This window comes from Diabrotica virgifera, chromosome 1 (assembly GCF_917563875.1).
Source record: "Diabrotica virgifera virgifera chromosome 1, PGI_DIABVI_V3a".
Classification (NCBI taxonomy): Eukaryota; Metazoa; Arthropoda; class Insecta; order Coleoptera; family Chrysomelidae; genus Diabrotica; species Diabrotica virgifera.
This window is the reverse complement of record NC_065443.1, coordinates 153,408,126-153,435,311: the sequence shown is the minus strand read 5'-3', so window position 1 is coordinate 153,435,311 and position 27,186 is coordinate 153,408,126. Positions and strand designations below refer to the sequence as shown.

At 33.0% G+C, this 27,186-nt stretch overlaps 1 protein-coding gene across 1 annotated transcript in view; it reads left to right on the top strand.

Moving 5' to 3' along the window:
* The window catches only part of LOC114327791 (replication factor C subunit 1), a 182,865-nt gene extending 159,208 nt beyond the window's left edge, over positions 1–23,657 (top strand). The window contains exons 13-14 of the mRNA XM_028276501.2: positions 5,267–5,455; positions 23,425–23,657. Coding sequence (XP_028132302.2) covers positions 5,267–5,455; positions 23,425–23,526 — 291 coding nt within the window. The 3' untranslated portion in view covers positions 23,527–23,657. The remainder of the gene's footprint in view (positions 1–5,266; positions 5,456–23,424) is intronic.
* Positions 23,658–27,186: the final 3,529 nt, after the last annotated feature.

The following is a 27,186-nucleotide window of genomic DNA, read 5'->3' as shown; positions in this document are numbered from 1 at the left end:
AAAAAGCGTATCCAGGGTGAAATTTTTTCTGAGACCAAAACGAACTAATTTTTTAAAGCCGGACCTGATTTTTTTCTAGTTTGACTAAATCAGTTGATTAGTGGTAATAGTGTAACGATTGACCAAAATAAGAGACACATCGATCTGACCGTTCAAAAATTATGACGAATACAAGTTTCTGTCAAAATGCGAATAACCGTATATTATTAAACAATGGGAGCAGATACTTTTTAATGGTCATTTGGTATTCCCTATAGGGGCCTCTATACGAGGTAGGAGTATGTACAGTTCCTCATGACTCACCCTGTATTATTTCCTTTTACTCCGTAAAGAAGCATAGGGCATCCGCGAAGCTTCTCCATTGGACTCTGTCTCTGGCCATACCTGCTACCCCAGCTCGTTCTCATACCTTTGTAGTCAGCTTCAATTGTTCTTTTCCAGGTCGTTGCGGGTCGTCCTTGCTTTCTTCGTCCTGCTACTGTCCATTGTAGAGCTTTCTTTGTATGTCTACGTTGTCCTTCCTCTGAGTGAGTCCCAGCCAATTATATCTTTTCCTTTTAATTGCAATTTCAATTGGCTCTTGTTTGGTTTTGTTCCAGAGTTCTTGATTTGTTATGATGTTGGGCCAATATACGTTCAAACATTTTCGGAGGCACCTGTTTACAAATACTTTACATACAATAATACTGCTTTAACATTACTATTAAATAGTCTTATTTTGGTGTTTTGACTAATTTGTGTTGACCTCCATAATATGTTTGAGAGTGTTACAAATGCTTGTTGTGCTTTTCTAAGTCGATGTTTAATGTCTGCCTCAATACCACCATGTACGTCAACTATACTTCCTAGGTAGCAAAGTTCTTGTACCTGTTTTACTTCTTCTTGATTGATATATAATTTTTTCTGTCGGAATTAACCTATTCTCATCTCAACCGTCTTATTGACATTTATTCGGAGACCAATTTCTGCCGCCTCTTTCTCCAGTTTACTTAGCATGTTCTTCATATATTCATATCATCTATTGTATGTGATAAGCATCTTCTTCATATATTCATATCATCTATTGTATGTGATACCAGGCATATATCATCTGCATATTCCATATCGGCCAGTTCAGCCAGTTGTGTTGGGCCAGGTATGTATTACTATAGTGTTAATAACAATGCCGTAAGGTACAATCTGGTACCTAAGACAACATGCAATATTTAACTACAACTAGTATCATAGTGTCTTGGTAGCGAACTAGCTATCGAACACTATTGTGTTTGGTTTTTGTGGTGTGTTCATTTTTCAATGAATTTTTATACTTACCTACAAAGTTATGTTTTGATAATTTGAAACGATACTATAAACTACCTCAGATAATCGAAATAATATTGAATAATAATACTGCAATCATCCATGATAGCTGTCGTTCACTCTAGCCTAGCTCAGTCTCCCAAGGTGTGTTCATCTTGTCCTAATAGCTTTGGATTTGAGGGAAACCTGGTGTAATAAAAATAGTAACTTATACCTACCAATAAATAAATTTAAATTAGTATCTTTAAACGAATTACGTATGTATGTTAATAAATTAGACAGTAGATGCTCAGTTCATGACATATTAGACGCTAAAATTCTCAAAGACATTTTTGAAACAATTGGGCATATTATATTAAATTTAATCAATACTTGTCTGTCTACTGGTAAAATTCCGAATCAACTTAAAGTTAGTACAATTGTACCAATTCAAAAAATCAATAATACACTGAAAGCTGAAGAATTCAGACCGATCAATACACTACCACCAATTGAAAAATTGATTGAACGTGTTGTATATGATCAAATTATTGAACATGTTAAAACAAATGCTATTTTGATAAGTAATCAATCTGGTTTCAGAAAGCAACACTCTTGTGATTCGGCACTTCAATTGACAATTAGTAAATTTAAAACTGAATTGGATCAAAACAAATATGTAGTATCTGTATTCTTAGACCTTAAGAGGGCCTTTGAGACCATAGACCAAAATATTTTACTGGCAAAATTGTGGCAGTATGGCATTAGGGGTGGAGTTTTTGACTGGCTGAATAATTATCTATCAAATCGCAAGCAGAAGGTTAAATTCAATAATTGTATGTCAGATAAACTTAACATTGATCTAGGTGTACCTCAGGGCAGTGTCCTAGGGCCATTACTTTTTATTCTCTACTTGAATGATATAGATCTGTTTGTTGATTGTGAGTTTGTCAATCTTTTTGCTGACGATACGTTAATAGCTTGTAGTGATGTATGCTTGGAAAATGCAGTGGCAAAAATGAATTCAATTCTGGAGGCTGTTTATAATTATTTAACATTAAACAAGTTAAAATTAAATGTATCAAAGACAAAAGCTCTAATTGTAACCAGTAGATATAAGTATAACAGAATCAATATAAATAACATTAATTTATCCATAAATGGTGAAAAGATTGAAATAACAACAACTATTAAATACTTAGGATTTCAACTTGATAACACTCTTTCATTGGAAGATCATTTTGTTTATATACACAAAAAAATCAGCAAGAAATTATACGTTTTTACAAGAATAGCAAAAAATTTATCTTTAGAAACTAGACTTACTGTATATAATACAATAATACAACCTCATTTTGATTATTGTGCATCAGTCTTATATTTATTCAACCTAAATAAAATGGGGCAACTTCAAAAATTACAAAATCGTGGTATGCGTATAATATTAAGAATGGGTCGATTGACACCAATCAAGTTAATGCTGAATACATTGAACTGGTTTTCGGTATATCAAAGGTTTCAATATTTTGCATTGATTTTGGTTTATAAAATTAAAAACAATATAGCTCCCGATTATTTTCAGCAATTTATTAATTTTCCTAATACACACATACACGATACTCGAAATAAAAATAACATATACTTTTCTAAAATGAATTATAGCAGCTCAATGAATTCATTAATATTTAGAGGTTTCAGAGAATTTAATGAATTGCCTAATGAATTAAAAGACTGTAGGACAGTTAAAAGTTTTAAAGATAAATTAAAGGTTTTCCTTAAAAATTTAAAGTAGTATGTATTTGAATTGGCAGAGAACTTGCACAATATTTTTGTTTATTTTTATTGCCTATTATTGGTTGGTGAACTTGTTAATTTGATAATAATTCGTTATTAATTTTGATTATAATTGTTATTAATTTATTATTATTTTTTAATTTATTATTACATTTATTATTTTTTTATTGAATTTTTTTATTGTGAATCATTGTATTGATTGATTTTCTTTCGTTTTATATGTAAAAAAAATGTATTTAAGTTAAATTTGTATATTAGGTTACCTATTTTGAAAATAAAGATATCTAATAAAAAATATGAACCATGAAAAAAATGAAAATTCAGAATGGAAGCAAACAAAACAGTACTTTAACTAATCATGTTTATTGTTCAATAAAGATATAATAAAAATACGACTTATTAAATGCAATAAATATATTCAAGTTCTTGCCAAACTAACAGTTCTTTGATTAAACTTATGGCTTTTGGTATTGGTTCGATGGTAACTGCTTGATGTCAAATTGTACAGCTGTTGACGTGTAGACCTGGGCAGATGTTGTGGCATCAGGCCCCTGCAGCTACAGTCTTGGTGGTGTTGGTCGCTGCAGTCTAGCCCCTTCGGTACGGTGATGCACCCGTGTGCATCATACTTGACTGTCCGCTACGTACGGTGATGCACACGGGTGCATCATGAGCTGGCGTTCGCCACTGGGTAAGCGCGCGAATCCTTATATAAGGTGCGACTTGCCGTATGACGATCCGGCGCGAAGGGGCTAGTAGAGATGCATCTTGTCATGTTGTCGACCTTGTAGTGTCATCACCGGTGATGAAAGCTTGAAGCTCCCGAAGCGAGAAAAGTTGATATTATTCCCAAAAACTAGAATACAAAATGTGTATCAGTTACAATCAAGAAGTTAAAACCCAAATGTAACTTTGCCAAATATTATTCAAAAACTAGTAAAGTAAATTAAATGGAATTATGATTGATTACTACTAGTTAAAATTATTTGATCACTACATGCATATTAATAGGTGAAATAAAATATTGAAACCAAGCACATGGTTGGACATTTGGAGGTTAGAGAAAAAATATTATAAAAACTGTTATATGTAAAATATAAATTAATTAATACGATAAGATTCTTACCCCAAGAGAAGATTTGTTGAAATAAATGAAGATATTATGAAGGCTCATCTTTTAAAAAAATTATGTTTACCACCTCCTACCTCGGGTTCCAGGTCATCGGTGCATATACGGCAATGAAAGAGCTGATGCACTTGCCAAGAGAGCATCAGCTAAAAGCACCGTCCTCGAATGAAAAAAAGCCAGGATCCGAAGCCAACACAACTCACACTGGGAGAGTGTACCCGGTCAAACACATGCCAAGATGTATATCGGACGGACATGTGCTAGTAGAGCTGAGTTACTGCTGAAAACAAGCAGGAATCAGCTCAGTCATAACAGGTTTCCTCGCTGGACATGCGCCAGTTAAGGGTCACCTGCATACAATGGGGCTGTTTCATGGGGATTTGAGCTGCAGACTCTGTAACAGAGAACCTGAAACAGTCAACCATATTTTGTATGACTGTGAGGCATTGGATCGGAGGCGGCAAACACTCTTCGGAGACATCGAAGTGACTCCAAACATATATGGCACCCACCCACTAGACCTGTACAAGCTGGTACAGGGTTCCAGGATTCTGGAATGGGTTTCATAAACGAATGGAAGATGTACAATAAGCCAAGTGGCTGCAGTACAACCGGTTCACAGACGGCTTCCAGGGAAAAAAACCTCCTACCTCCATTGTGAGAATTTTCACTGTCATCAAAACGACATTTGAAATGACGACCAAATAAGTATGAAGTAATGAACATGGAATATAAAATTTGAAATAACGAACATGGAACACAAGATTAGATCAGATGCTAGAATGTAAAAAGAGATAGGAAGTAGAGAATAACGGAAGAGGGCGCCAAACAGGTTTTTAACGTAAAAACAACTTAAAACGAATACAGAAGATAATTATTCATGAAATATTAAAGAAAAGAAAATAGGATAATTATTTAAAAATAAAATAGTAAATATGTAACGTTTGTAACGTTACAAATTTATTCCGATTAAACAAAATGATTGTAAAGATATGCTAATATAACGTTGCATCTCCCCCCACAATATTCTAAAAAAATTTAATCCTCAATGAAATATAATTTTAGGTAAAATCCGCTTTTACACGGGCCTACAATAAATCAGCAAAACAGTTACCATTCGCCCCAGGAACCGGTTTTTCCAAAAAGAAATCATCACAAGTTGATGATCCAGAAGGTGAAGATAATTTACTTGAATCTGATAATGATGAGGCCGATGAAGAAAATGATGATGTAACGCATGATGCTCTCATTAAAGTAAGTTTTATTATATAGTTATTTATTTTCTCTCTTAAAAAAAGTTGATTAAGCATATTATACCAGGATGTTAACAAAATTTAAAAAGGACAAGTTGTGTTGCCTCATAGAAATATTTTTATTACTTTTCAAATTATTATTTTGGCTTCAATACACATTTTTTTATTAAACAATACCAGATCAACCATAAAAGGCGATTAGTGGTTTAGGAATTATCCAATCTTTCAAAGACGATTGCTTTTAGCAATATTGACAGTAAATCCCACAGAATGTTTCTGATGGCCTAAACTATCATCATTATCATCAACCGGGCCTGGTCATATAGCCGCAATTTGAATGATTTTATCATTTCCAATTCAGAAAATAAATTATTTTCGTGTTTCTCAAATGTAATAGTGGAGAGTCTACAAAAATATTCTGGGATTTCTTTCATTAGTAAGTGTAAAAGAATTTCAGTGTGTTTAAATAAACCTTGTATATTTTCCTGAATAATACGTACAGATTATTGACAATTTGTTAGTCTTTGGAAGTATTGGATCGAAATAATAATACGAAAATAAAATTTCGATCCTATGGGTTACATTTGTCTGTTCGTTCATCTGTCCGTCTACTCAGTCTTAGATTAAAAAAAAAGAATGTGTGTACTTTGTACGCACGTAAGAAGTTATACATCTATTATATGATTTCAACGAAATCAATATACTTTAAACAGTTTCTCTACTACTTTCCAAAAATTTTTATTAAAACAATACCAAAAATTAAAAAAATAAAAGAATAAAACACACACAAACACATTGAAAAATGCCACAAATGATTTCTGAACAATAATTGTTGCCAAAAATTTTAATTAAATACGTATTTTCTGAAAAAAATTATATAATAATATACTCGTACTTACAATCATAAAATCTATAAAAAAAATAAAAAAAAATGATATAACTTGCATTGGGCTTGAATCTACTTCCCGTGTATCCCGCCGTACGAGAGTCGAATCAATTTCAAACTGCACCACCTTCGCTTATACGTCATGTGGGAATATACACAAACTGAACAACTTTTTGACATTTTGTTTATATGAATTTTTATTACATAGTTTGATTTTTGTCGAATTAAAATACAACAATATATAGAGTAAGAAAACGATACATTAGATGAAAATTTGTAGAAAGTTTGTTCGTAATCAGATTATGTAAATTAAAGCATTGCCTACTAGGGGTATAGCATAGCAAGTACTAGGTAAGTACATTATTTTTTTTACATTTTCCAAATAGGTATGAAGATAATTTTTTATTGGAATACAACTGAAACATTTAGAATTACGTACCTGTGGCTTTTCAAAACTATTTAAAAAGTCACTATAATTATAAATTTGATTTTATTTCTGTCCTCACAACAATAAAAACTAATATATTATACAACATTTTTGTTTACCGATAACCTCCATATTGAACAATTATTGACAGATCATTTCAACACCCAATCAGAGCCCGTATAAAGACTAATACCAAACTGTCGGTGTGCGCATGCGCGCAGATCAATATAAATTCACCCTCAATCTCAATCGCGCCTAAAGAAGTATAACTTCAAAAAACTGTAATACATTATTCGGCAAAATAAACAGTACTGAAATGAAAATTGAAATGTTTATGATTATTTATATATTTTTTTATACATGACTCAACCTTGCAAACATTATTCGCGACGACGTTCCCGATAAAGCAGATGTTATAAATGCCTTCTGGCATTAAAAAAATCTTTAATTGTTGTCCGGAATTTCAGACGGTGGATCGGTCTGCCTCTTCAGCATTTCCCATGTCCCATCAGGTGGCGTTAGGCAGGGCCGTAACTACGATGTTGGGGGCCCTGGGGCAAACGTGATCTGGGGCCCCCTACCGGGGGTATCGGGGGTTTACCCCCCAGAGGAAGGGTAAACCCTCAATCTTTCATCTGGAATCATCTGGAAAACGTTTTACGAAGTTTATTGCTTTGTTTTGAAGGTCTTGTTCGTTGGCATTTAAAATAAAATCAGGTTGAACAATTCGGTACGTATCTTACACTGCTTTCATTCCTTGAAAGCGAGTGTCTAGCTGATGGCATCATAATGTGTCGATCATTGAGTAAAACACGTTTACTCTAAAGCATGACTTGGGATCTTGAAGTCTTTTATCTTCGCACAGTTCATCGAAATATTTTTTCATCTTCTGCATTCTTTTTGGAGCGAACCCTAATGGTATTCCCAACGTTGACACATATTTGAAGCCACTTCAAAGAAGGTTTCAAATTGTCCTCTCATTTGAGATAGTTTTAAGAGGCTCTCTTCAAGTAAACTGTAAGCTGTTAAAAGGTCCAAAGATTTTGATTGCAGTGTTTTTGAGACTATGTTGAAGATTTCAAGGATTTTATTTTGCACAACTAGTAACTAAACAAATTTGAATGGTTCTATTTTCTATTTTTCAGTTGTGCTGCTTCGTCTCTTTCATTTCTTTTGTTACTTGTCAGAACTAGACTTGAAAGGCACTTCCAAACATCGCAATGTCTGTATTTAAATGTATTGACTGTATCAAATCTTCAGCCCAGCGTGTTGAATTGAGAGGTTTAGAGTCACTTTCGAGGAACATGTTTCAGATTAGTATGAGGACTTTAGTGCCTCCCAACGAAAGGTTTAAAGAAAGATAAGAAAGAAAGATATGAAGGTTTATTTAGAGAAAATGCAGTAAGAGGTAAACCAGATTGCTGAGAAGATACAGGAAATTGAAAAAGTGGAAGAAAATTCTAGAATGCGTTAAAACTCGATATGGAAAAAGTGGAAGAAAAATTGAAGAAGATAGGATAATGTCAAAAAGGAGGAGACTGTCAGAAAGTAATTGTATACAGCTCTAATGAGAGCAGAATTCAATTTGGCAGAGATTTAATTTAGAAAACGATATCCGATACCTTTCATTAAAATCTTAAAAAACAAATTCAAACAAATATGCTGAACTTCAAAGACTGCAAAGAAATTATAAAAAGCCATCTAAACTACGGAGCTGCTTTGTGGTTTGAAAGCAAAGAAAATAAGGTGACTTTATGAAGAGATTTTGAGACAAAATTTTTTATAATGGTGCAGGTGAAACGGGTTAAAATCGATCTTTGAAGTTGTTAGAATTAATATGCCGTGCACCTATTTATTACATTCGGACAACTCGAAGTAGAACTTGACTGAAAGTACTTAAAAAGTTTATTTGACCTCGTTACAATCTATGCAAGGCCAACCAAACGGGGGCCCTTTTGGCCGGGGGCCCCGGGGCCCTGGCGTTAGGCCTGTTTTTGAGTGGCGATATTCCAAAATGATCGAGCCGTATTCAAAGAATCTCCCTGGCTGTGCAATAAGTTGTCCCGTCCTGCTGAAACCATTATTAATTTTAAGCTTGGACCGTTTTCGCGACCTTTTCCGTATGATCGAAAATAGTACTCCACGATAAACATTTTTTCTGCAAACCTGAGAACCATCTTAAAGCACATAACATTAACACCACATTCATATAAGCATTGATTAATAAGTACATAGATACCTCACCTTTAGGTAAAACCGAATTCAGTGTTAAACTCCGCCCACTTACACCTCTTTGCCCCTCAAGTCTAAGTACTAACTGGCTGGACGGTGGCGACATTTATTGAAATTTTTGCCAAGATTGAAAAATAAATTTGAGTCGCTTGGCTGGCGTAATAGACAACGATATAAGGGTAGTATTCAGCATTTTAACAAATAATTTTAACGCGATTGTAATCTCTATTTTGGAATTCCGATTTTACTTCAGATAAAACGCTAAAAATTGATTAATAAAAATAGTGAAGAGGTTTCTTAAAAATTATTTAATTATTAATACACTACAAAAAAACAACAAAATAGAAAATACATAATAAAATTAGCAGTGATAATTCACATGTAAATTATTTTTTGCAATTTGTAAAAGAATGATATTTTCAGAACTAATGCGAAATAAACTATTTGAAGTTGATATACAGAATTTCTTTCCAGATCTAACCCATTCACCCCAGGTAAAATATTGCAAAACCTCCGAATTTTAAAGAATCCATTGGATTGGCATGAAATTTGGTATACATATCGATACATTTTTGGCAAAGTAACGTAAGTGACATTTTTGAAAATCATGTTTTTCCATTAAACTAACGCTATTATTGTTTAGAAGGCACTGCCAAAGTGTAGTAAGCCTATACATATATTATGTTTAAAGTAATTCTAGGCTTACTACACTTTGGCAGTACCTTCTAAACAATAATAGTGTTAGTTTAATGGAAAAACATGATTTTCGCCAAAAATGTCACTTACGTTACTTTGCCAAAAATGTATCGATATATACTGATAAAATGACAGGGAATTTCCAACATATAAATAGTTGAGGGCCATCTGCCTAGGAACAATAGGTAAAAGCTGATAAACGGACAGGATTAGAAAGTTTAAAACATCACTAATTAGATCATATTTCAAAACAAAGTAAATAAGTATATTTGAATGTTAATTCTTTTCAAACTAAGATAGTAAAATTAAAATTTTAGGAAAAAAAGATATTTATTATTTCTTGTTCTCAAGAAGTACTTTCATTATTGACAATATCGAAACATTTTATTATTAAAAGTCGAGAACAATTAAAAACCACGTTCATGTTTATATGAAAGTACTTTAAAAATGAAGGTATATTACTCTTGAGAAGAATTAATATTTTTTAACAAACTTGGTATACGACTCATAATATTTGACATCTGATTCTTTCATTTTGAGTTTTAGGACGTGCAAGTTTTTATCAATAATACATTTTTCCCTAAACTGAATAAAAAAGTTTCCATATGATTCCAATGTTTTAAGACATACTGATATTGTTTTCCTGATATTATAAAATACTTGTTAATATCTACTGTGTATATAAACTAAAGCTAATAGTGTAGTTTAACATTCAGTTGAGTCCACGATTATTTACCCGTGCGTCATTAATACCTGACGAGATAAAACACATACTTTTGATCTAGCATCATTCTCTTCCACGCATGAAACTAAAGACAAACCAGCTACCGCCTGTTATTAAGTAAAAACACATGTTTTTTATGAACGCACTAGACTAACTCTATTGCGCACAATAGAGAAAAAATTTTCTAGAGGATTTTGGTTCAGAAAAGATGTTAAAAGATATGACACATTATATTATTTTTGAAGTTCCTCCCACAAACTTAAAACTGAGAAAATGGTCCACTGAAAGCCGTGTAGACAGTGAATACTATTTCTCTCTTTTTGATTTTCAAAAACTTTAATTTTTTTAAAATATTCTAAACCTGCTTTTAAGTTTTCAGTTGACTTGCTTAAAGTTGACATTGGCTTTCTGTTTGGATTACTATCACTACAATATTTGCTGTTAAGACCATCAAAAATATTATTTATAATTTTCAAAAATTCGGCAGTAAGAGAAGCCGTTTTGGTGTGTAACTGCCCTACAGACATTGCTGTTGATATTGCTGAGGCAATTGAGTTGGAAAAAATTTGTGCTGCTAATTTTACACGCATTTTTTGAAAATTATTAGGGTTTATATGAACGTTTGTCATTTTCACCATGCATCGTGCTCTCACACTGGTTCTATCGATGTTGTATGTGTATTCAATATCTTGCCACGATATTTGTTTAGAATCGGCAAAAAACGTCAACTTTTTAATAAGTGGGGTGTATCGAACACAGTGAAAATCCTCTGATTTCCTATTTCTATTGCAGGCTGATCCTTACATGCGCCTAACAGCTTAAATAAAGCTCTATTATTAGATGCTTGATCACACAACACTTTTGGTATATACCCAATATTTTGTAATTTTGAAACAACTTCAACTACAATGTTTTTTAAGTTGTCGCTATGTATTAGACCACCTGTAGCAAGCCGCGTAGCCTTATGCAGCAAGCTGCGCATCATGAAAACCAGACCTGTGTTGGCAAGTTTGTTTGTTCTGTTCTTCCTAAAGCACCTAAATCTTGAAACCCTTCTACAATGTCATCTAATTTATTGTACTCCAATTGTTTTTTCAAAGAAATTTCATCAAACATTAACACACAAATTTTTTTCCACTCATCCATTATCTCTACTTTTTTCTTCAACTTGTCAATTAAGGAAATGTTAACCAGTTATTAATTTTATGACACGCAACCAAGTTTGAATTGTTTTTAGTGAAGGTAGGATAAAGTTAAGAGATCTAATTAAAAATTTTTAACAACTAGGAGACTTATAATAAATGGCCAGAGCTAAATCCTTTTCATTGTGACTCCATTGTGAACGAGTTTTGTGTGAAAACTGCATATTAACAAAAGTGTGCACGTATATGCTTTTATTTTCTAACAGTACCTCTATCATGAATTTGGTTGCCGATTTTCTGTTTTTTGTTGTTCTTCTACAACGCTGACTGTTCTTCTGACGGCACTTCTTCTTTAAAGCATTTACTTGATACTCCAATTTTTTTACCTTCTCCGTCAATTCAGTTTCAAGTTTTGTGGGCAAATTAATATCAAAACTGGAAATATCACTGAGACTACTACTTGATCTCTTACACGATGGAGTTGACCTAACCATACAATCGCCACTTGTAGATTTTTTACGTTTCGTACCTTAATAAACGTATGTAGAGCATAATACTGGTGGGGTATCACCTAAAATAGGTAATCCTTGAAATGTATGTGTAATAATTTTAATTAAAGCAAAACAAGCATCTCCGTTATTTTTGGAGCGATACTAACAACGCATTCATATTTAAAAAAAATCTCTTTTGATTTAATTGTATAAAAAATATATAAATCACTCAATATCAACTGATTTTATATAAAATATATTTTAATAGTATTATTCTCATTGACAAAGCGCATTAGGCAAACATAAAAATATTTCCAAAGTTGAGTACACATCTAAATCAGTTGCTAACTGTGCAAATTTTAGAGGAACAGCATTTTTCCTTAATAACTTTGTTTGGCCACTTTGGTAAATATGTTCCACTGCATAATGATGCTGGCAAATTACCCTCTGTTTCAGGTCACTGATATCCATCAATATAATATCAATATTTCCGCAGTTTTTTTGCCAAATTTTTGTGCGCTCTACTAGTCCGTTCTTTAACGGTAAAATATTGCAAAACCTCTAAATTTTAAAGAACCGCTTGGATTGACATGAAATTTGGCATACACATAGCTAACAAGTAAAAGAAAAAAAGTGATATTGTGCCGATATGTGCTTTTGCCCTGGGGGTGGTTTTCACCCCCTCTTATGGGTGAAAAAATATTCGTCCAAAGAAAGTCAGGAAATGGATAAACTGGCTAATTTTAAGTAACTTTTGTTCTATAGAGTTTTTTCACTAAGTCAATACTTTTAGAGTTATTTGGCAGTGACTATGTTCATTTTTTCAACAAAATAACCACGCTTTTAGACGGTTTTTCGTAAATAACTCAAATAGTAAGTATTTTGTCGAAAAAACATTCTTAACAAAAATATAGCCTGTAAAAAATTTAAAAAAGTGGTGTATATATCACGTCTCTACACCTAGTAGAAGCAGAGTTATAGCTATTGAAAAATAGGTTCATATTCGTCAAATTCCATATGGAATACTTTAAAGTGAAATAACCAAAAATGAAGCACATTTCGGGAAAAACTCATTACATCTTATTAAAGTGTTTAAAAAAGCTTCATTTTTGTTTTATAAAAAAAATTCTAGCATCAAAATTAAACAAGTTACGCTCAAAATAAAGTTAGTCCCTTTTGGTTTTGGTAAAAAAATCGAGAAAATCACCCCCTAATTAGCATCTTAAATGAACTGAATCGTTACGACTTCACAAGTTTCTTGACTTGTGTATATATTGTTTATATGATCTGTAAGTTTCATCGGTTCAAAGTCCTTATTATTGAAAGGGCTGTAGTTAAAAGGGGTTGAACGAGTCACTGATCACGAATGTATGCACATTTAGAAACACCAAATTTTAATCAAGACTATTTTTGTTTTTCGAGATTTTTGGTATCTAATAATTTTGTAAGTTATTTTGAAAAAAAGCATATTTTTCAAAATTTAAATTTTTAAAAATTTTACTTTACAGATCATATAAACACAACATAAGTAAAATAATTTTTGGGGCGGTGACGATTAATTTCATTTAAGTTGCTAATTAGGGGGTGGTCCTCCCGATTTTTTTTGCAAAAACACAAGGGACCAACTTTATTTTGAGCGTAACTTGCTTAAATTTAATGTTAGAAACTTTTTGTAAAAACAAAAATAAAGCTTTTTTTAAACGCTTTAAAAAAGTTATAATGGGTTTTCCCCAAAAAGTGCTTAATTTTTTGGATATTTCTCGTCGAAATATTCTATTTGAAATTTGGTGAATATGAATCTATTTTTCATTGGCTATAACTCTGGTTCTACGAGATCCAGAGACCTAACGCGCACAACATTTTTTTTTACTTTTTTATAGGCTATATTTTTGCTAAGAACGTTTTTTTCGACAAAATACTTATAGGTCTGGATCCCGCGTATGAAAAAAAAGTTGATTAATAGCAAGCTGAAAATTTGTTAATAGCTTAAGGGTGTCGAGTCGGACAAACTTTGATATATGGGAACACTGGAACAGGGGCAGTTTTAATTGTGGAACAGCTTAAAAATTTGGAACGGTCAGACCACGAAAACGGCACATTTATTTTGTCCGACAGAACAGACTTAAACTCTCCGAACAGAGATTAAACTCTCATGCAAAAATCAGACTGCTATTTATCACCTGTCATAATTCTCTAATAGAACTAATAGAATAATAAAGCTCTATAGAACAAAAGTTACTTAAAATTAGTCAGTTTACCCATTTCCGGACTTATTTTGGACATATATTTTTTCACCCAAAAGAGGGCGTGAAAGTCACCCCCCAGGGAAAAAGCACACATCGGCACAATATCACTTTTTCTCTTTGACATGTAAGCTATACGTATGCCAAATTTCATGTCAATCCAAGCGGTTCTTTAAAATTTAGACCAAAAAAGAGAGAATGGACTATACGTCTTTCAGGGGAAATTTAAAGAAAGATATATTATTATTTGTTCCATCGTTTCTTTCAAAACATCCCGCGTAAACACACTTATGCGTTACAGATGCCATTTTATCTAAAATGTGAGTCCTTTTTTTTTAATTTTGCTATACCTTGTCACAACACTTGTCACAGATAATACACCTATAGGGTAAGTTCGGCCCTGACACTACTCCTACCTCCTCGCAAGTCAGAGAGGGAATGAGAAATCTCGATACGGTTTTCGAGTAGCGCCATCTAGTTGTTGATACGTCTTTCGGTTACCAAGAGGTGAGCTATCTAGAGGAATATTTATAATCAATGATATAAGTAATAACGACGTTCGAAAACCATTCAGTACTGTTTATTTCGCCGCGTACCGTAGATAGAGAAAACTGACGACAGATTCCGATTCAACATTTCAAGGTATTGGCCAAAAATTGTCGATACTGTAATAAACTTACGTGCATAGAAATTGGCCGATTTAAGTGATTTTTTGAACAATTCTTTAACAATACCACTGTGATAATATTGTTGCTAAACAGGTAAATTTTCATTGTATACCGGGTGTACCTATCTAACTGTGTTTTTTTCTCAAAGTTCGCATCTCCCTGTGGAATATTCTAGCATTTATAAAATACTAAAAGTAAAACCCAACTACAGCCTCAGGTTTTCTTAACATTCTGTTTTTTGATTCATTCGTTTATGTTGGATAATAAAAAAGTTAGGTACTTTAACAAATAGACATGTCCTTCATCAATACTCGGTGTTTCTAAATAAGTGCGATAAATAAGGGATAATTCTGCATGAAAAAATAATGACAGTTGGCTTTATCAACGTATGTCTGCAAAATTTTTCGTTTTCGAGATACGGGATGTTAAATTTTTTCTTACAAGCTGACGATTTATGTTATTGCTTTAAAACCGATTGAGATATTTTAATGAAATTTGGTGGGTTTTAAGACATAGTTATTGCACATTTTTTGACATACAATTAAGAATTTAATATTCACCATGAGCGCGCATACGTGTAATATGACCGATCATATTACCCGTATGCACGCTAATGCTGAATAAAAAATTCTTAATTTTATGTCAAAAAATCCGCAATAACTACCTATTAAAACCTACCAAATTTCATTTGCATATCTCAACTGGTTTTAAAGCGATAAATAAATCGTCAGTTTGTAAGAAAAAATTTAACATCCCATATCTCGGAAACGAAACATTTGCGGACATAGGTTTATAAAGTAAACTGTCATTATTTTTCATGCATAATTACCCCTTAAAGTTTGTCGCACTTATTTAAAAACACTGCGTATTGATGAAGAACATGCCTAGTTGTTAAAGTACCTAACTTTTTTATTATCTTACATAAACGAATATATCGAAAGACAGAATGTTAAGAAAATCTGAGGCTATAGTTGGGTTCATAGGCGCCCATACTCATGGGCAGGGGGGGGGGCGTAGCCTCTTCCTACCTTTTCGGGTGCTTTAAACTATATATTGTTATCCATAGTCTACAAAATGTAATGTGCAAAATCTTCACGTCTGCCCCCCCCCCTGAAATTTTTTATATGGGCGTCCATGGTTGGGTTTTAATTTCAGTATTTTATAAATGCTAGAATATTCCACAGGGTGATGCGAACTTTGAGAAAAAAACACAGTTTGATTGGTCTACCCGGTATACAATGAAAATTTATCTGTTTAGTAACAATATTATTACAGGGATATTGCTAAAGAATCAGGCTAAAATATTCAAAAAATCACTTAAATTGGCCAACAAGTTTAGGAAATATGAGACATCAAAAATGACCAAATTTTTAAGTGGGCCGATTTATATGCACGTAAGTTTACTTACGTGCACATAAGGGCACATTACGTGCCGGTACGTAAGGGCCGGCGTAGCCGAGTGGTAGTGTGCTAGGCTAGCGTGCCGGTGGCCCGGAGTTCAAATCCTACCGCCGGCAAGAACAACTAGACATTTTTAAAATGTTTATAGGCCCCAGGTCGACTCAGCCTGAATAAAATGAGTACCTTGGGTAAAACCAGGGGTAATAATAGGCGGTTGAAGCGTAGCACTGGCCCTGTTACCTTCCTTGTATACCGTAGGCCCTAGATATAGCAGACTACCCTGCTATACTCCCAAAGCCACGTGAGCGGTATAAAACGGGAGACTATTATTAAGTTTACTTTCGATTTTGCGAAAATTAATAAAAACGGTATAACTCGCAAATGACGATATTGACAACGGATTCGTGATCGGCAGGAAAAAATACGTCTAAAAGCATGTCTGGTTAACTTTCGGTCATAAAAATTGTTCACTTTCGTTGAAAATTTTTGTTGACTTCTGGTTTTTTTATAATTTTAGATATACTTACATTTAGTCGTGAAACATGCAAACGTTATGACAAATCAGAAATTCTCATTATTTTAAAAGAATCCTTTACTTGCACACAACTTTACTGGCAAAAAAAATTCACAGAATGTGATGGTACACGAGAACCCTCAAGGAATTGGGACAATTCCTTTGTTATAAAAATAATGTCATAATATTATAATTGAAATTGTATAAGTAATTACTACAGTTACAAAGTTCAAAGTATTGAAAGACTGCAATGAAAGCAAACGTCACTTTTACTAAACTTTATTTGTAGTTCATTACCATATATGGCAATATATATCCAAAACATCTTGCTATAACATAATATATAAATAGAAGGTCGTATACCTGATACTCTCTCACTCAGCGGTTCGAATTATCTCGCAGTCACCTGAGTCCGTGACCTATCTCAATAAGCAGTACCAAAATTAATTTGTACATATAATTTTTAAACAAAAGAAATGGGAAAAGTTTAAGTGTGTTTTTTTGGGGGGAAACTCAAAATAAAAGTAGTGTCTTCGTTGCAACTCCAAACGTCACAAGAAAAATTGTTATATTATTATCTCCATCTTTATTTTTTAGGTAAGATTGGTCAATTAATTTTCCAGTAGCTTTTTTTATTCTATTTTCTTCGAGTTTATAATAGATTTTTGTCCCCATTTTAATGCATCAAGTCCTATATGCAAGCCTAACAAGACCGGACCTAATGGAAGACATGAAAAACCTAGATATCCCAATGAAACGTATAACGCTTACGAAAATGACAATGAAAGGACCGATGGCAGCAATAATAACAGATGACGGAATCACCAAAAATATAGAAATAGCAAATGTAGTACGACAGGGCGACTCTCTATCAACGTCACTATTTAATATCACTATAGAAGGAAAAATAAGAGTTAGAGAGATAAAAGGTACAATTATAACATCGACGTCGCAACTTGTGGCGTATGCAGACGACATAGAATTGATTAGCAGAAATCTAAACAGTTTAAAGGAAGAATTTGCGAAGTTGTGCAAGGAAACCTAAAAGGGGTTTAGCAATAAATCAAAACAAAACAAAATACCTAATATGCTCAAGAAACAATTCGGTTTGAAAAAGTAGAACAGTTTAAATATCTTGGGGCCTCAGTTAATGGAACTAATTATAGAAGCATAGTAATCAATGAAAGAAACAAGGCAGGAAACAGAACCTACTGGCAATACAACAACTTCCTCAAAGATAAGAAGCTTTCTCAGAATACTAAACTGAAAATTTACAGAGCAGCTGTACAGACGTATTTACAGACAGCTGTATTTACAGATCAGTAACCATATATGGTGCTGAAGTAATGTGTCTCACACAGAAAGGTGAAGAAAGATTGAAGATCCTAGAGAGAAAAATAATTTGGATGATACCAAACCCACTAAACTTAGGCAATAATGAATTTAGAAAACTGATGGACCACGAAGTAAGAGAACTTTTGAAAGGAGAAGACATCGTCAGATTTATCAAGACACAAGGACTCAGATGGATGGAACATATAGAAAGAAAAAACCAGAAGCAGTTATCAAAAAAATTACCAACTGGAGACCTGTAGTAGGCAGGTCCACGAGGAAGATCCAAAACCAGATGGGAGAACCAGATAGTCGAGGACCTTAAGAAGATGTGAGTTAGAGAATGGGTTGTGATAAGCAAAAACAGGAAATAATGGAGAAAAATTGTAGAAGATGCTAACTCACACAATCAATTGTAAAACCAAAATGTTAATGCGGGCTGATTCCCCGCAACAAATGAATCGGAAGGACCAAAAGAGGGCGGCAATCACTCCGCTAGGAGTGTAGATGCCATGATGATGAAGTCCTGTATAACTCTAGTGTATTCTTGAAGGATTTCTATCGGGTAGCAGCAATCATATACAATATCACGAGGATCTCTCTAATTAATTTTGTTGTTTCTTCAAAATTAATTTCTTTGCACTTTGAATTCTTTCTTGTTTTTGACTTTGGTTTTGTAAATATAATTTTTGAATTTTCTACAGGAGGTGTACAAAATGCAGTTAATACTTCGGAAATAATAACTCTTTGTCTAGAAATTTCTTTTAAAATGTCTTGAGACATTTTTTCGTGAGTTTTGGCAGATTCATTTCAATAAGTTACTCTATTATTTTTAGCTCTTAGATTTTTAGATTATCTTTAGTTTCTCTTTTACATGATGGATGTGTGATTAGATTATTTTGGATTAATGCTGTACTTGGTTGTGAGCTCATATAAATGTAGTTTCGGCTATATTACCAGGATAATGGGTTTGGACAGTTTAGTTTAGACAGGCCATTAGAAAGAAAGATGTTTTCTTAAAGGTCGATGACAAATTGTCATCGTACCAACCCGACAATTGTCCATAGATATAACAGAATAGATTAGGCCAGTCCGAAAAATAGCGGAACAGTTCGCGTCGGTGGTCTATCTATCTCTCTCTACCAGCGCTTAGCTTTCTCTCTCTAGCATATGATGGCTGCCGCCTTTGTGTAACTGTCGTTCCATTACTCCCACCTCTTGGGAGATACGCTCACACTCGCACGACAGACAAAGATAGCTAGACCACCGTACTTGATATCTGCGTTACACCCCGATGCATGGAGTGGCATATGACTAGCCAGATCTATTGTTGACATATCTCTGCAATTGTCAATATTGAACGAAAACTTACATTGTTTCGGAAAAATTCAAACAAGCTTATATTTATCTAAAACGTTTTTGTTAGTTTATATATATATTAGGGTGGTGCGAAAAAAGTCAAGTTGATAATTCCGTTTCGCTATACTGCGAAAAAGTTGCGATTAGTCATTACAAGAAGAACAAAAAAAGAATTATTCAAATCGGACTTTATCTTCCGATCCCGCAACGGACCTAAAGATTATGAAAAAAATGAAATTTTACCTTTTTTCAAAAATTTTTATTTATGCTCCATGTAGGTTTTATTTATCGCTATAGTAAAATTTATTTACAGTTTGTATAGTTGAGTAATAAAAAAAATAGTTTTACCCATTTAAGGAATATCTTCCGATTCCGCAAAGTCAATCAAAATCTATAAAAAAATGGATTTTTTGATGATTTTGATAAATTAAAAAACATTTAGTTATCTCGTTTTTCTGTTACATTGTGAAGCTCTTCGCTTGTTTAGATATTGTATGACAATATATAAACAACCCAGAACTCACAACGAGGTGGTGGTTGCACTTTTAGGTCCACTCCCACCCTTCTCTCCCACCAACCAATAAGTGTGTTTTTTATTTACATAATATGTACATTTTTGTTATTTGTTTGTGTCCAGCTTTTAAACGCCAACTTTGTATTGTGATTTGGTGGTAAATTCTGGCAGAATTTACCTTGATCTAAGTGTTGCCCAGATGAATCCATCTCTTGATTGGGATCCACGACCCACATACATTAGACGATGCAACCAACGTGACCAACTTTCCGCACCGCTCGACAGCTTGCCGCAGGTGGCATGGATAGTTTTGTACATTCCAGTCTCCATCCATCCAATGGCACTACAGCCCAAATCGAGCCTTGGCCTCCTTCAATAAGCTTCTCCAATCATTTCGATTTACCGCTGTTCTTTTCCATGAACGCGTTCCCAGGAAGTTCCTGGCATCCTCATCGACTTCGTCTTCCCATCTCTTTTTAGGTCTGCCAACAGGTCTTCTTCCCTGCATTCTTGCATTCAGCAATTTTCTGGGGATTCTATTCTCATGCATGCGGACCACGTGCCTGCCCACCGTAATCTCTGCAGTTTAGTGTGTTGTGCTAGAGTTGGTTCGCTATATTGCTCGTATATTTCTCTATTATACCTAATTCGCCAGTTGTTATTTTCACTTATTGGGCCCAGTATCCTACGTAATACTTTTCTCTCAAACACATCTAATGCATTGGCAGATTTCTGTGTCACCACCCATGTTTCGCAGCCATAACTTACTATGGGCCTGATTATTGTTTTATTCCAGTCTGGCATGATGTAATGCAGGAACTTATATCTTCATTTTAAACTCTGCGAGGAACTGGTGGATAAGATAGTTTCGCTACATTCCAGTCTATTATTTCAGTGTAGTCCTGTGCATCAAAATTTAAAGTAGGAGGAATGAAATTTATAATACTTTAGCCGTTGGCTTTAGTCTGTCCGGCGTTTAACGCTCTCCTTAGTCCTAGCTCTCTAATGTGTTTCCTTTCTCCATACTACTTGAATTTTTGAAACGCAAGACTAAACTAAAATAATAGACTGAAATGTTGCAAAACTATCTTCTCCATCACTTCTTCGAAGAGTTTTAAATGAAGATATAAGTTATTGCATTACATCGGGCGACATGCCAGACTAGAATGTACAAAACTATCCCTGCTACACGCAAGCTGACGAGCGGTGCGTAGAGTAGTTGGCCACGGAAGCATCGTCTAATGTCTAATGTATGTGGGCCCCAATCAAGAGATAGATTCATCAGGGCAACACTTAGATCAAGGTAAATGCTGCCAGATTTTACCACCAAATCACAATACAAAGTTGGCGTTTAAAAGCTGGAGACAAACAAATCAAAAATATTTACATATTATGTTAATAGTGCAAAAAACACACACTTATTGGTTGGTGGGAGAGAAGGGTGTGAGTGGACCTAAAAGTGCAATCACCATCTCGTTGTGAGTTTTGGGTTGTTTATATATTGTCATACAATATCTAAACAAGCTAAGAGCTTCACAATGTAACAGAAAAATGAGATAACTAAATGTTTTTTAATTTATCAAAATCATCAAAAAATTAATTTTTTTATAGATTTTGATTGACCTTGCGGGATCGGAAGATATTCGTTAAATGCGTAAAACTATTTTTTGTATTACCCAACCATGAAAACTGTAAATAAATTTTACTATAGCGATAAATAAAACGTACATGGAGTTTCCATAAAATTTTTTGAAAAAAAGGTAAAATTTCATTTTTTTCATAATCTTTAGGCTCGTTGCGGGATCGGAAGATAAAGTCCGATTTGAAGAATTCTTTTTTTGTTTTTCTTGTAATTACCAATCGCAACTTTTCCGCACTATAGCGACACGGAATTATCAACTTGACTTTTTTCGCACCACCCTAATATATATGTAATTAATTTATTAGTTTATTTATATAAGTAAAAAGTTCTACTCGTAGATCTAGCCGCTAATTGTTTATTAAGTGGTTAAACACTAAAAACAATTTTGTATAATTTTAAAAATATCGTTGAATTCATCATTTTTTAACAAAAATGTTTCTATTTTGTTTTTGATTATGCTGAATCCGATTATTTACATTATAATTTGAAAATCACAAAAAAAATTGTTGAGCTCTTATACAGTATATCTGCTTAACTAAGAATTATATGGGAAACTTTTTGGGAATTATATGGGAAAGTTTATTCTTCATAAAATGCTGTGCATGTTCTAAAATCTAAGACTGAACCATCAGATATCAAATTTTATCAATTTTATACGCGGTATGTCAAAAATATGAATTTCGTTCAAGAGTAAAGTACCTTTATATTTCAGAATATCGAAAATTGTTATTATGAAAAGCTGTTTTGAATTATAAACTATGTTTTAATATGCCATTACATCCTTCTAATTGAAAAAAAAATGCCAAATTGTTCTCAAATTACGGGTACCCAAATTTATAACTATTTTATTATCAAATTTGCGAAAAAAAGTGCAAAGTGATCTAATTTCGCAATTCATTTGGTTAATAAGTAGTTAAGCACCCACTTTTAGAATAGAACTTTTTGATATGTTGTTTATTAAACATTTCTTAATGAAATTACAGAAAGTTCTATCTTGTTTGATTTTTTTCCGTAAGCAAAAACCCCATTAACACCCCTAAATGTTATATATCGGAAATAGTCATATTTGACAGAAATAGCATTTTAGTCTTCCTGCTTCAATAATATACCCAATTTTAGTTTCTCATTAATCGTTCGGAAAATTGTCCACAATTAGTTTGTGGTACAAGTAGATGTAAACTTGACCATTAGAAATTCCTGTCGAGATAAGTATGTGTACGTGTCTCGATAATAGTCCTACTGACGTGGTATACTCATAATTCTGTAATATCGATTGATAAAAAAATTATTGCTTTGGGAAAAGTTATATTTTTTTGTAATTTAATGACGGCCAAGTACAAGAGAGTTTATTGATCGCTGAACCTGCTGATTACCTTCTTTTATCTTTCGAAATACCATTTAACTTTAATAAAATGAGTGAATACAACTGTGAATACAACAATTTTAATTGCTTCACCTTGCTAAAGATAAGGTTAACAGTTAAAGCATAAAGCTTAAACCAGTCCAACACACACATACGCTCGCAACGCACGCACATAATGACTACCTACAGCTAAGCTACAGCATGGTCAATCTGATTTTTTAATTTAAATAAAAAATTCCAAATAAATGCATCCGACTTTCCCTATTGGATATATGTAATACATTAATGATTATATAAAATCAAACCATCTAACTTTTTAAAATAATTGTTTTTTAGGTTAAAACAGGAAATAAAAAAGAAAATGCCAAAGCCACAACAAGTAAATCCAGTGAAAGCTCAAAGGGTAAAGGAAAAGGCAAGGGAAAGAAGTCTAATTAATTGTTGTTCGAACTACTTTTTATATTTGATCTGAACAATTTTACTTTTTTGCTTTTTATTTGAATATAGTGTCGCATTTTTTTACAATTTTAATGTTTTCTCTATAATAAATACTGTTATATTCTTGATAACTTAATTTTTACCCCTGATACCTTATATATTCTAGCATTGTAATTAACCGTAACGTCAAAGCACAAGTTGATAAAGAGTGTGCCGTTTTAAAAATTCAGCCGTCTAAATATTCTTTTTCTTAATAAGATTATTCCGCTCTCCCATTTGTTTCCAACATTTCTCCTATGATATTATAGATATGTCGGTTCGCTAAACTTGGACACAACTGGCTAGTGATTTTAGAAGGTAATTTTTTTGTTTTTTGTCAATTTTGCCAAAATTGGCAAATTACTAACTATTTAGTAATTATTAAAATTATTTACTAAAATCACTAGAGTGTTGTGTCTGAGTTTAGCGAACCGACTATACGCTCTGAGCTTCACTGGTGTCGCTCCTAGCGGATTACTAATGCAACTTTCACCGGTAATTTTTAAATTTAATATTTAATTGTTATCGCTTAATATTTACAACGCAAAAAAGTAATTAAATTGTAATCGATTTTTTAAAGATTTTGCTAATCATTTTAACGTTCTATTAATGAAATATTAATTTCTTACTTCGGATACTTTCACAATTATCGTGTAGATGGCGCTTAGATTAATAATTTATAATTACATATTACGAAATATTAAAAAAACTTAAATTCAGTATTTAAAACGTAAATATTCAAGGTAAAAATATACACTGCAGCTTTGACCAACTAATATCATTTCCTATTAATGTTTTTAATTTCAATGTTTTAAATTAATCACTTTGACATTTATGTCAAATTTCCAGTAAAAGCTTACAAACTTGTCACCACTGTCGCTGGCGAATTTTTAATTATCCCCTCTACCTACGAGCTCATAGCGTATAGCAGGTTTTGAATCTGGTAAGGTTGCCAAGGATACATTCCGGTAAGTCATTTTGACAGTTGTCGAAAAAAAATTTTTGGTGCTACGTGGAACATAAGTTATCAGGCAATTGATCTTAGATCACCCTGCCCCGGTAAGGTACGTTCTTCGAGATTAAAGTTACTTGCAATGTCGTTCCATCTGATTGGTACTTACCATTGCGGTCGTAAATTTGTCTGTACTCCTCTCCAACAGTAAGGATAAGAGATGAAGTGTGCAAAAGAAAAAATACTAATAAAAGTTTTAACATAGTAGTCGTTTATTAAAAAAAATGTGTGTGTGTAGTTTGTACGCACGTAAGAAGTTCTACTTCTATTATAATATAATCTAACTTCATATTATGATTTCAACGAAGTCAATATATCTACTTTAAACAGTTTTTTTGTATTGTATTTAAATATTAAACTAATTTTAGAAATAACTAAACGAACACCAGACATTAAAAAAAAAGAATATGACTTTGTCCGGATTCGAACGGAGGACCTCTCGATCCGTAGGCAAATGCTCTACCAATGAGCTACCACCGTTGTGTCTACACACGATCATTCCTCAGACATAATTACAATCACGGTGACAGATAGATTAATTGAAAATAAATATTTTCAATAATACTTATTACGAGGAAGACAAATCCACAGACACAAAAATTATAATAACTATATTTACTAAAACACTAATAATATATTCTTTTCACGCACATCTTATTTGCGCTACATGACTTAAAAGATGTAGCGACTAATACCATACTGTCGGTGTGCGCATGCGCCCAGTAAAATAAAAATTCACCCTCGTGCCTAAAGAAGTATAACTTCAAAAATTAAGAAAGTAAAAATGAATTGAAATGATTTAATAAAATTAAGTCCTTCGCAAGTATGATTGTTCGAAAGAAAGAATAAAACAGTTTATTATGAGTACCTGGTGACCTGGATTGCATTAATGATTAGAGCTAACATGGATCTGGTTTAGCTCAACTGCAACTGTTGTTGCCCAACATTTTTTCACTTAACACTTCACAATTTGTTTGAACTAAGTACTATTTCACAACATTTTATAATATGAGAATAAAATTCCAAAGTTTTTGTTTATTTTAGCAAACACGTAACTGCTAATGATTGATTGTTATTGAACATTCCACATTGGAACGATGTAAGCACTGTTCATTTGAACATATTAAAATTTTGTTTTAAAAAAAATGAATTTTTTATCTTATCATAAAGTTGGAGAAACTCGTTCTGCGAACTTGTATTAATTTCTTCTTAAGAACAACATAACGAAACTATTCCTTCTGATACACTAGACAACTAGACACAAGACATACCATCGTGGTATTCACTGTAACCAACATTTGTTTTCTCACCAAGAAAACATACTGAAAAGGCAATCACTCCATCTGATAAATCACAAGACCAACTCGGTCCGCGACTCTACACTCTCGTAGCTAGATCTTGACTCCACGTTCTCGTCCCAATTTTAGACAAGGTTAGACATTCTAGCAATCATCAGATAGTTTATCCAATAAAAAGAAACCAAAAATTTCTTCTGCCAATAAAATAGCAGGGTATGTTCTTAAGAAAATCCCACTAGAAGTTGTAAATCTTCTTCTTAACCAATAAGAAAATACTCATTATCCGTAAACAAATTTTTCGGTTCTCACCAAAATTGCTAGCTCGGCTCTAACGACTAATCTAAACAAGACACTTGAGAGTTTTATCGCTACTATAGGATTTGTTTATGTTAACATTCCGGCTCTAGTGGACAGAATTCAGTATAAAAAACATTAAATAAAAAGAACTCAAAGAAACTGAAACGGTCAAAAAAAATTGAAGACCAACAAATGGTAGTCACTATGTCATAATATCGTTCAGAGACCTTAGGCTCACTCTAACGATCAAAACATGTCTTACGATCTAGACATGGATGCGTTAACTATAACACAAAAAAAAAACTAACAGAATATTACAACAGACAGTAGACAAAATAATAACACAAAAATAAAGCAAGATATGTTAACGTTTTTTCGGGCGCATAGGCTTCTTTCATCCTTGACTTGGATGCATAAAGTCTTCTCCGTGATTAATACAATTTCCAAGGGAATTACGAACAGATAAATCGCCAAGTTAACACAGTGTGTAAATAAAAGTATAAGTGCACTAGTGAGTGAGAATAAATCATCCAAAAAGTAAGATCTCTCTATTATTTACTGTAAACAGGTATTTTATATATCAATAATCGAACAATATAAATAAAAATAAAACCACTGATAAGAAATTTAGGTTTTGATGAGTGGGCCAGGCTTGATTTCTTTCCGCAGTGCAGAGTCGGACTCAATAAAATAAATCTAAAATAGTGCGAGAATTAAAAATCAATAATTTTAATTTTTACAGTGATTACGAACTGGCTTAAAGTTAATTTCTAAATTAAGTTTATATATTGTGTCTAATATAGGTTTATTTCTAAACTAAGCTTATATTTATATTGTATTCTATACAGATTCTCCTAATTGTAGCATTTAGCGGTGCACTCCTAGAAAATAGAAAAAAAGGATAACGGCACAGGAAGTGAAACCGATGACGAAACGAAACGCAAAAGAGAAACCTTTGTGATTGTTTTAATAAGAAGTAAAATTACAAAACGGTCACCAAGCAAAGCAGGCAAC